Here is a 12,380-nt window from a genome sequence, read left to right as displayed (position 1 = left end):
AGAAGGGGATCTGGTGCGAGAATCCGATGCTCGTGGCTACCTGTACGAGCTGCAATACAGAGGCGGCCGGAGCAGCTGCTGCAGTAGAATATAAAATGTTTGTCTGGCAAAGACTTTTTCAGCAGCAACCTTGCAATTACAGTATGTGCATTCAAACTACCGCACACATGTACCACCAGGATACATTGGTACAGATCGGATAATATGCAGGAAACTTTATTACAGACGGAATACTCGACACACTACGCGACGCAGACCAGAACCTTAGCCTGCGGTGTGGGAGAAAGGGAAGGAGACATTGAAAGCGGTGTGCGAGAAAGCGGAAACGCGGAACGAGGGAAGGAGTTCGAGCTAGGGGGAAAGCTGATGCTAGCTCGCCACCTGTCCATCCATCCTGCTTGCAAATGTCCACTCATTAGACTCCACTATCCAGCTACCAGGCCTGGTAGCCTTCTGAGCAGATAGAGATGCTGCTCTGTCGCCGGGTAAGACTCGCGGAGGTGGGCTGTGTTAACACGACTAGACTGGTGCAGAAATGGGGTGCTTGTATCCAACTACTGCTCACCGCTGGTGGAGTTTGTGGCTGTTAAATGCCGACCATTCTACATTTCCACGTGAATTCACGGCTGTGTTTATACTCTGTGTTTACTTCCCACCAAGCGCTAATGCTACCAATGCGTGAGCTGAACTTTACGGAGCTATCAGTGAGCTCCAAAGCGCACATCCGGATGGACTATTTATTGTTGCTGGTGATTTCAACCATGCAAATGTCAAGAAAGTTCTTATTCTACCTTCACCTCATGGTGAATCTGACTTATAACAATCAGTGCTCTGTTACAAGTCTACTTATGCCCTGTCTTTTGTTGTCTGTTGTCTGTCCTGTCCCTTGTCTGTCTTAAATGCTCTACTTTAAGTAGTAATTGCACTTTATGTAAAGTCTATAATGTGTGTCTCGTATGTCGTTTTTATGTAATGTTGTTTTTATATAATGTTTTTATAGAAGGTCGTTTTTATACATTTTAAACTTGTAACACCACTTGAGCCGCAGTGAAACGTTTTGTTTTACTATATGCAGTGTATATGGTTGAAATAACAATAAAACCCACTTGACTTGACTTGACTGCCCTCTGTAACCGGTAGGCGTGGTTTGGGAGTGGCCTCGTTGGGAAGCGAAGCATGTGCATTCTGGGAGTTGTTGTCTTTCATCCACATGAGCCAAAAATACATTTTCTGGGTTTTCTCGGTCTAGAAGGCACCAACTTCTAAAAAAATGTCACATTTCTACTACATAAATTACCCAATTTAAATACATATTCATCTTTCCAGCGGTGAAATATCCCTTTAACCCAAACCCAAAGACCCCATGCAACCCCTCTGGTACCTCAGGCACTGTTTGACAACGTGTGTGTGTGTGTGTGTGTGTGTGTGTGTGTGTGTGTGTGTGTGTGTGTGTGTGTGTGTGTGTGTGTGTGTGTGTGTGTGTGTGTGTGTGTGTGGGGTGTGGGTGTGCGTGTGTGTGTGCGTAAATTCATGGGGCCCCTGTGTGGGCTGAGGGAATTTAATAGAAATGAGGGAACATAGGGCTGAGGGAACACAGGACACAGGACCTAATTTGGGGGAAACCCTTGAGTGAACATAGGGCCTTAATTTGGATGGGGGGAACATTTCATGAGGGAACATAGGGCTGAGGGAATTTACTAGAAATGAGGGAACCTAGAGAGCCGAAGTCACGCCCTTCTACTTCCGGTCCGTGGGGCCTATCTTTCGATATGAACGGTAGTGAATGGGGAGAGGCAAATTATTTTTTGATCCCGTTTTAATTGAGCCATGGATTACAAATATGATGTTCGTCAGTTTAAAAGATCATTTTGGGTGAAACCGCTCAGTGAACTACATCTCTCGTCTCACACAATTTACATCACCTAGCTTGATGCTCAACTTGCTCACTAGCTAGCTAGCTTAGCTCTGTTCCACCTGATGTGTTTTATCCAGTGAAGTGTTTTCAGCAGATAAGCAAAAGAACAAGCGAGATCCGCTGCTCATTTGAGTAACATCACATCCCCGGTACGATACACACAGACATCGTAGCTTCAGCGAGACGTCATCTGTGCGACTTTGAAGTGTGTAGTCTTTCTAATTACGTATTTTCACAGTCTTATACTTCAACAGTTTAACAATAAACTGAGACTTTCTTGACTATATCTATTAAACTGATGAACATCATATGTGTAATTCACGGCTCAATTCAGATGGGATCAAAAAATAATTTGTCTTTCCCCATTCACTACCGGGAACATAGGGCTGACCGCACATCAGGCAAATTTGTCTGCATGTTTTCAAACTAATACAATGTTCAGAAAAAAAGATAAAGGAATTACTACTGACCAATTAAAATAGAATATAATTTTTTTCAGGCTACTCTATTATTCTCTCCATGTTTCCTTCCCTGATTACTGCCTCTTTAGGAACAATGCTGCAATATTGATGAGAAAATAGAGAAGCATCACAAACGTTTGAGCAAGGAAAGGAGGCCCTACAACAACATGAAATAATAAAACATTGATCTCCTGCTGCTGCTTTTCTCCACTGACAGAAATGTTGGATTTTGATTTGTTCTGTTAATGTTTTTATAGGACTGGAGGCAGGGGGAAGAGCCTGTCTCAGTCCAATGTTAAACAAATGAGATACAACATATTGATTAGTGAGCTTTAAAAATATGTTAGTACATGACACAAGAGACATGAGAGTGATCTTATCTCTCTAACTAGCCTAAGTAAAGAAAGCAGGTAAGTGCATTTATGAAAATGTGAAACTATTTCTTTAACAGAAAATAGAGAATGGATGAGTGTATTACGATGGTGGTGCAGTATTTCCAGCCACTACATTCCACAGAGTAATGACCTTATTTTCTCCATTAAGATGTTTACAACAGTATGCACACATTCAGTTGGCTTGTTTTTCAGTTGGATCATTCCTTCTTTCAGTCTTAATATATAGACACAATGTGATGAACATATGGCAGCAATCACAAATCCACCAAGCACTTTCAGTACACACACACATTCAGCATCGTCTCTGACTTTGTGTATTGCTCATGCTGCGCCACTGAGGGGCAGCACAGGAGCACTATATATTTTCTCTCTCTAGCTCGTCGAGGTCACTGAGACGTAGTTGGTGCTATAACAAAGAATAACTTTTGGATTTATTGTCAGACGTTGTGACTCACCTCTGCTAGCCATTGCAGAAATGCTTTAAACCATTATAAAAACGTGCAAACAGTCTCTCACACACACACACACACACACACACACACACACACACACACACACACACACACTTGTTATTAACATGAATGTTGTGCCAGTCAGAGGGACAGAACAGAGGGATTGAGGAGGGAGGCTGAACAATAGAGCAGGTGTGCAGCTGGGAAAAGAGGGATGGGAGAAGGGAATGGGGGGGTAGTATGATTTATTCATTTAGTGTGAAAGGGGGACACAGACACAAATCTAGAGACAAATCTAGAGAAAAACAGAGTGGGCAGGAATAGAGGTATTTTATACAAATCTAAAAAAGTATTGAGCGTGATTCCTTCATAAAAACAAGTCTGTAAAAGTGTGTTTTAAGTGACTTAAAAGATGATACTGATTGAGCATTCGGCCAAAGCTCCCCAGGCAGGACAAGCCATTATCAAAGAGGCTACGATGTATCTCATATGCGGTTGAAAGGTCTGTGATCCGGCCAGGCGCATAGTCCGTAATGGGCCAGGGCGGCACTGGCCCGCCCACTTTACTCACTGGCCCGTCCAGCCAAGTTTTGACCAAAATTTTGTTATGAAAAATATTCAAATGTATGTTAAAAAAAAGAAATAGTAACAGAACTAGTTGTGTGTCTTTAATGTGTCTTCTCTTCTGATTAAAACGAAACTGTTTAAAGAATAAGGATCAAACACTTAGGAAGCCTTTGGAACGTAGTTGGTTGCTATGGTAACAACAGGCAGACTCTCCGGGCTGCCTTCAGCAGCTAACGTTAGCTAGCTGGCTTTTTAGACAATGCACAATGGATGTGTTAAGCAATGTACTGTTAAAAGTTACCGCAACAACAATGGCTTCTCTTTAAAGTGGTATGGACAGTTTTCTTGGATGGAATCCAGTGTAAATAAGGACAAGCTTTTCTGCAGCATGTGCAGCCATTTCCCCAGCGGAGCTGACAGCCCATCAGCGAGAGAGGAGTGCTGGCCCTCACAGAGGTAACATTAAGTAAAAGGTGTTTCATGCTTTTTGCGTTATTATTTAAAGTGCTCATTTTATGCTTTTTCCCTTTCCTTTATTGTGTTATTTATCTTTTTGGTGCATGTAATAGGTTTACAAAGTGAAAAATCCACCCCAAAGGGATTTACCATCTCCAACAGAAAACACTGTTCACAAACTGCTCCAAACTGCTCTATTGTAGTCCAACCTTTACTTCCGTGACTAACGTGCGTCACTTTGTAACACACGTTATAATGCTCGCCTAGCTGCTAGCGTGGCACGCCCTCATACTCTGCAACTGACTGGCTAGCAGTACTTACTGTGCATGTGCGACTCCCAACAAAGATGGAACAGAAGTGTGATGTCTCACTCTTTAGCTGAAACAAAGAGCTCAACATTAATTAAACCATGTAAACCTATTCTGGTACAATCTCTAAATACAATTATGAACCTGAAAATGACCATAATAGGAGCACTTTAAGTAATAACCTTCCTATTTAGTAAGGAATCGTGAACACTGATGATGGCTTCTAGCTGAATTGCGTTTGTGTTTTGCCCACATTATATAAGAAGATCTTATCTGTAAGTGACGTAGTTATTAGTTTTCTTTGATCCTGTCACTGCCGTGGACACTGTGTAAGATTTGGCGCTTTGCTGGCCACGTTTCATTATATCGTTCATAATTCAAACAATGCTTTGCTGGAAGTTTTCATTCTTTGATTTTCTTTTACTGCTGGTAGCGCATTTGCTGCTCATGATCTGACCAAAGTCCTGAAGCAACAATGCTGTTATGAATGCACAAAGGATATGTTACATGTGCCATTTCTGTCTGATGTAGGCTATTCTATGTCATGCAGTATGTAAACCTTCTCTGCTGTTTGGGTTCATGTTTAGTTGCTGGTTCTGCCGGTGAAAATATATTTTAGCCTGAATAGGTTAAAATCGACAGGTTTTTGTCTATGTTGTTGTGTACAAACTTTTTAGACTGAGCTTTGTTGGTTGTGCATGTTGTATGTAGACAGTACTGCTATTGCCGTTGTAATGCAGTATGTTGGAAGGTAAAATAGTTTGTCCTTTTGGCTACTTCTTTGTCTTTTTGAAAATGGCCCAATCACTTTTGTACTGGCCCGCCCAAAATACTAGTTCTGCCTACGCCGCTGGATCCGACCCTGATGTTTCATAGATCACTCAATACCACGACTGACCCCAGGGACGACAAGCTGTTTAAGGCCTCCCAGAAGTCCGGTTTAGAGAAACTGCTGCAAATAACTCAGGCAAGCCACAAGGTACGTCTGTACATTGACATGTAATAATCACAACACGTTCTCCTCCGTTTGTCCTGATGTTTAACACTGCAGTGAAACGCATGCAGACACGTGGTGGGTTTGCATTTGCGTGTGCGTGTGTGTGCAGATATTTTTGATGTGTCTGTGTCGTTCCCGGCCACAGCGGGAGGCTGAAAGCTCCTCGAGCAGATTGCCGGCTACTCCAGCTCTACTCCAAAATCAGTGAACTGCCAGAGCTCCAGATTACAGCAGATTACTGGGCAGGGTGCTCGTACACTCTCTGTGTGTGTGTGTGTGTGTGTGTGTGTGTGTGTGTGTGTGTGTGTGCGTGTGCGTGCGTCGCGCGTGCGAGATGCTGTATATTTTGCAACCGCATGGGGATGTTGACGCCTCATAAACAGTGTAGACGACATTTTCTTGATGAGGAAACTGCATGATAGAGAATAATTTGCTTCCAGCTTTTCAAATTATCGCCTGAAATGTCCAATTTCTGCGTCATTGTTTGAAGGTTTGACTATTTGACTGTAAAAATAAAAATAAATGCTTTTACACCAACATAAAGTCAGGTGTTCTCACACTCGCACACAGTCGAAGTGTATGTGTCACACAGTCATCATTCTTTGGTGGCAGCAATAGAAGGATTGAACATGTGATACATATTCCCAGCATGTGGTGGATTAATACATTAATACTTTGTGGCTGAACCCCTCCCGCCCTCCCTTAACATATTACTGCATCATAAAGAGATTATGGTCAGGGACAGGCCACGCCGTGGCAGGATTCTACCATCTGACACCCGCGGACGGGGGTGACTCATAGACACAACAGAGACAGGACAGAGAAGTGTTTGACTTTGTGATGAAGCATAGGTGCATCATACCTGGTTTGATGCAGCTCTTGGCCTGGCCAAAGTGAAACATTCACATGACATATTGAAAAAGGAGAAACATTTGTGTTGAGTGACATGTTGGTTCAGCTGAAGGGAGGAGAAAGCAGGGACAGCAGGTGGGTGGGTGAGGAGGTGCAGGGGGAGGGTCTGTGTCTGCAGATGTTGCTTGTCTGGACGTTGGAGATGCACAGAAATGTTTCGAAAAGGTCTGCAGGAGTAAATAAGGGGGCGTTATTGAGAGACCGATGACAAGGGGTCTGCAGGAGAAAGGGAGGAGCGACAGGGAAAGACAACAAGGAGGAAAAGAAGAAGAGAGAGTAGACAGCTGCTGACCATGGCTTTGGCTTGTCTGGGTCTAGGCTGCGCCCCTGTGAGATCCAAAGGTACCGTCTGGAGCATCAGTGTATTCCTTAAAACCTGTCATTACCTGTTATCATTGTTTATACTGTGAAATTACTTTTAATCAAGATAGGAATGTGATGATAGCGTCACTCTGGTGATGGCACCCCTGTGGCAATGTTATAAGCTCACTGTCGTCTACCAACAACAATAGTTATTATTCTGTCTGTGTTATGCTGTGCTTAACTTAGTCACAATAGTCAATGCGTTTTCAAAGATGCTATTTTAGCTAATTAATCACCTTTACGTCACTTTCAGTACACACTACAGTGTTGTGGGCATGAGGTTGTTTAATTATCAACTTAAATTATGTGTGATGAAGAAAAGTCCCAATACCATGTCAGGCTGAATTTCTTTTTTCTTCTAGAATATTTTCATTGATGGAACGGTGCATTCATAAAAAAATTTCTTGAGATTTAATATTTCACTAATAGTTTGAATACTTCATTTCACAGTGTACACATCTAGAGCTAAAATGATTAGTCAATGAATCACTTAATGTATGCATAGAAAATTAATCTGCAAAAATTGACTAGCTACAACACCCTTGAGAATATTTCCCGGTTTCCTTAGTCTTCAGTGAAGAGTTAACAAGGTGATGCATTATAAACACAAGAAGACGCTGTTAGACAGTGTAGAATAAGATCCTTTTAACAACCTTAAATCTGCTTACGGGGGAAAATGTAAGTTAAACGGTTAAAGTGCATGCGGATGTTGAGCTTTGATTACGTATTTTGTTGAATTCCACTATGCTCAGCCAGTGGGGAGTTAATGTAAAACTATTATTCCTGAAAATGTAAGTGCTGTTCGTGCAAAAGTTGCAACAGTTTGAACAATGTTTCTGCTAGATTGAACTGCTTATATCAATCTAGAAAATGAATATTAGTAGTGTTGATGAGATGAGGTGGTGCGTGGTTTGACTGCTGAGCCGTTAAAGGCAGTGCACAGTTTTTCCTCTGCAGAACTGACCAGCTAGTGTTTCTTATATAACAGCTGTCTACTATGACAAGATTCTGCAGCTACTGCCATAGGGAGTGTGCTGCCTGACCCAGATACACCCTAATACATTCTCCACTAATGACTTACATTCACTCACATCTGGACCAGAGAAAGACACAGAGAGAGAGAGAGAGAGAGAGACACACACAGAGAGAGACACAGAGAGAGAGAGACACACACACAGAGTGAGAGAGAGAGAGACACACACACAGAGAGACACACACAGAGAGACACAGAGAGAGACAGAGAGAGAGACACAGAGAGAGAGAGACACACACACACACACACACAAAGAGAGAGAGGAATACAGAGAGAGAGACAGAGAGAGAGAGAGAGAGAGAGAGAGAGAGACAGAGTGAGATACACACAGAGAGAGAGAGACACACACAGAGAGAGAGTGAGGGATACACAATCATATAGCTGTGCCAGAAAGAGAAAGAGCAAAATTAAAGCAGTGACATGTGGAGAGTCAGTGTTCTCATTGCAAATGTGATAGATGACTGTGCCTGGTTGTGATGTTTTGTTTTTTTTATAGTTTGTTGGCACTGTTTTTTATACTACAGTGTGTCCTCTGTGCATAACAAAAGAGCTGGAGCGGTTTACTGGCTTGCTGTGTTCCGAAACTGACCCTCATACCATCATTTTATTTTAGAATAGCTCTTGTTCTCTGTCTCCTTGTTTATTTCTCTTCTTCTTCCCCTACACGTTGGTGTATCTCAGAAACCATAAAAGCCTACATCAGCCAAGGATTCCAGATAAAACTCATGCATCACTCAGGTAATAAAAATCAGACCCATTAGCCAGATGAGGCTGGAGTTGGGCCATTTTACATTTTAGCCAATAACTCACCAACTGTACATCACACGCTTAAAACGTTTGCGTGGACACTGACAGTTGTTAGTTGAGATGGCTCTCCTTACACCACACCACATACAAGTTCACACATTTTGGCCAATGTGGCTTTCTTGATTTTGCAGTGCTTCAGCAGAAAAATACTTAGTAACTTCTTGTTAGTTTGTAAGTTTATATGAAGTCCCTTTGTTGCAAATACGATTTGGCTATATGTTTTCCCATACTATGATATGTTATCAGTGAATTTCCTAGGGTCAGGTTAATCAACATAAACGCCTGTCCACCTCATCAAACCGAATTTCAGCGGCTCATAAAGGCTGGAGTATATGGTAAATCTGTCCCCGTCTATTGATTACTCCCATCTGTCAATCAATCCCTCTATCTTCAAGTCAAGAGCGAGCAGAGCAATCAAACCTCAATGTCCTTTTCCATAGAAGTCCTTTTGGGGCATCCCCGAGCCCGCCCACTCCTTCTGTCAGTTGGGCATGCATTGAACACCTGCAATGGGGAGGGAGGAACTTCAGGTGCCGATAGCACATCCACCAGCCCCTCTTAGTGCAAAAAAGCAGTAGTTTAACATTGGAGTTGCTGTTCTTTAGATAGCCGGGCTGATCGCAGCTGTCGGCACATTAGGTTGTGTTCTGGCACTGGAGGACCAGGTTTACACCTGAAGTCTTGGGCTGGTGTAGGCTGAGAATCAGCTTCTGTTAGCAGCAAATATGGGAAAAATGTGTACAATTTCAGATTGTCTCTCCTGGAAGACACCCATAGTGTTGCACACAGTTGTTCATATGAAATAATTGTGTAAAAAATAGGGTTGGGTATCGTTTGGGTTTTTTCCGATACCGGTGCTAAAACGATACTTTTAAAACGGTGCCAGTGCCTAAATGGTGCCTGAACCGATACTTAAAAAAAATAGGGTATTCAGTGTTTCCCACAGATTAGGAAGCAACTTGTGGCGGTGAGTGGGTGTCGCCCCGTGTATGGGGGGGGAGAAAGACGCACGCACGCAGTTGGATGCTGTCCTCATCTACTTCAATGCCTAACGAATCTATCTCTTTCTCTCCCTGACCCTGTCTTTCACTGGTTGAAACCTGAAAATACTGTAAAACAAAATTAATAACAGAACTAATTACACTCGGACTGTTGAGCTCTGTTTCAGACTGATACCTCCGGTTCAGGCTGGTCCTCATCCTCAACACAGGCCTTTTTTTTTTATTGAAGCAGCAAACATTCAGTGTAAGAGTAAAAAATGACATAACATTATTTATAATACGTTTATTTGATTCACAGCTGCTACATATAGTGTTTTTGACCTCGACAACCCAACTGCATTTTACAGAAAATTTGCGACTAGTTAACTTTCTAAATTGGGCACAATCGCTTGTTTGCTAAGAGTCGTGTCGGTGATTGTGAATGTGTGATTGTGTAAAGGTGTTCACGAGATAGATACCAACCTTTCACGAACTTGTGAATTTCGCCAGCCGTCTTCTCTCCTTGATGGAGACGGACGCTGTGTGCACAGTGGGATCGATGGTGTTTTAAGCCTCCAACGTCGCCTTACAGGCACTAACCCTCACCGTAACCTTAAACATAACCATTGCCGCGGTGCCTGGAAGGTGACGTTTGGGGGCTTAAAAAAAACCAACACCGCACGTTGGGAGGAGCTGTGTGTGTGTGTATGTGAGCGAGACACCAGTGACAGAGAGACGGAGGAGAGCAGGGAAAGGAAATACAGAAGAACATATTTTAAATAGCGTTTAAAAAAATAATAATAACAAAACGCAATGTGCGGCGGCCGGTGTTGATAGTGAGGCGTACCACCCCACAATAGCCTATGTGTGGGAAACACTGTTATTTTACAATTACTTTGAATGCACCACGAGGCTTACTAGTTTCAAGTGAACGCACCACGTCTGTGTTGTTTTTCCGACATCGGCAGCTGCACACTGCTTAACGTCCTGCTGTTGGAATCCTCTACAGTGAAATATCCTTTACACCGTTTAGCTGTCAGCATTTTAACCGTGTTTAATCTAGCTGCTGGCTAACAGTAGGCTAACGTTACCTGCTGTCAGGTGTAGTGTTAACTAGCGTCACGTGCCGCGATGCTCCTGTTGCCTCTAACGTCTGTTCATCAGAGAGCAGCGCAGAAGGCATTTAAGTGGCACCAAAATGAGGCACTGAAATCTGCATTGCAATTCAGTCCGGTATATACCGGTCGTTTAGGCACCGGTGCTGTATTAGCACCGGGTTTCGGTACCCAACCCTAGTAAAAAAAGGAAAGAGATCTTAAGAGAGAAGTTCAAACGCTGCCTACTTTCTCACGTCCACACACCTGGTCGATCATGGTGTGTAGTGGGCATGAATGTTGGATTGCCAATTCCAACGTCAGAATAGTGTGGATGGTGGGGGTTTAAAACACTGTTTACCAACCAGAAAACACTTCAGTTGGAGCACAATAGCGCCTTTAGATTCCTCACCATGAGTATATGCCTTTATACCATGGTCTGGGTGAATACTCACTTCTGATTGGCTGCAGGGTGTCCATTAAAAATGTTGTAGGACACCTACTAAAGGAGTTCTGGTGAAACTGACTGTTAACCGTTCTAAATGAATGCGCTACATTAAAGGAAAAAAAACGTGATTTATTTCCAACACTGTGTGGTGCTTCAGTGCCTCGTCCTCTGAACACCACATGATGGCGCTAACACACAAGCTGCAAGAAATGCTTCTTGCCCCTCTGAACTGACTTTGTTTCACAGCGAATATCGTTAGGTCACATCCTGATCACTGTTCAGATTGCCACTTCAGGCTGCGGCCGACAGTATGCATTGCGGATCATTGTTCATGAAAATCTTTATATTGTTTTGGGGACAATGTCATGGCTGGATAGCTAGCTTGTCTTGCTGTTAACCATACTGTCAAATTATATTTACTGATTGCCAACTGTACACAATGTGATGGACTTTGAATCTTGCTAGCGTAGCGTTAGCTTTCTGGTTCGTAGCTGTCTGAGCTAAAGGTTTCTATGAGCTGAGCAGACTATATAAATATCTCATGTTGCTAAGGGTGGCAAGTCGTATCTAAGGTACGTCCTACTTACTGGAGCAGTAAACAACGTTGCATTGCATAAGAACCTTATGGGATTGTTCCAGGTATTAGTCAAACCCTCAGGCGTATCCAGGGAAACTTCAGATTTCGATTGTATGAATTAAAATATAAATTAATTATTTAAAAAATGTTATTTGACAAGTGACCATGGTATAAGCGGGTTAGGGTTAGTTCAACTTTGACTTACTTAAACTTTGATGTTGATTCACAGGTGGCAGTACAACAGATTAGATTCTAGCTTGTTGATATATAATAAAACGGTTTAATTTCCTCATCCATCCATCCCTTTGTTTCTCACCATCTTTCCTCTCATTCATATTGTTCAACAATTCTGTTGCTATCTCTCTTTTCTCTCTATTGATCTATGTACAACTATTTATCACAACATTTTGTTTGACCCTCTTAGACATCTTTTTGTTTTGCTAAAGATGGAGACAGAATTCTATCATTCCTAGTATGTGAGGCTTAATAGTGCCTTTCTCTTAATAGATCCTTTATCTAACATTTCTTAGCACAAAATACAAATTGCATCAAAGTTCATACAGAACGTAACAATACATTTGCATTGCTTCGGTTTAATCTTTGAACCACTGTTTT

At 42.4% G+C, this 12,380-nt stretch overlaps 1 protein-coding gene across 7 annotated transcripts in view; it reads left to right on the top strand.

Moving 5' to 3' along the window:
• Positions 1–12,380, top strand: part of nhsb (Nance-Horan syndrome b (congenital cataracts and dental anomalies)) — a 67,840-nt gene that overhangs the window by 38,068 nt on the left and 17,392 nt on the right. Inside the window, exon 1 of one of the 7 annotated variants that reach the window (XM_039795341.1) lies at positions 6,573–6,805. The exons of the other annotated variants lie outside the window; for them this stretch is intronic. Coding sequence (XP_039651275.1) covers positions 6,757–6,805 — 49 coding nt within the window. The 5' untranslated portion in view covers positions 6,573–6,756. Of the gene's footprint in view, positions 1–6,572; positions 6,806–12,380 lie in introns of those variants that run through there. 7 annotated transcript variants of the gene reach the window in all.

Source organism: Perca fluviatilis, chromosome 3 (genome assembly GCF_010015445.1).
Source record: "Perca fluviatilis chromosome 3, GENO_Pfluv_1.0, whole genome shotgun sequence".
In the NCBI taxonomy this organism is placed as follows: domain Eukaryota; kingdom Metazoa; phylum Chordata; class Actinopteri; order Perciformes; family Percidae; genus Perca; species Perca fluviatilis.
The sequence above is the reverse complement of the archived record's forward strand: the minus strand, read 5'-3'. Positions and strand labels throughout refer to the sequence as shown.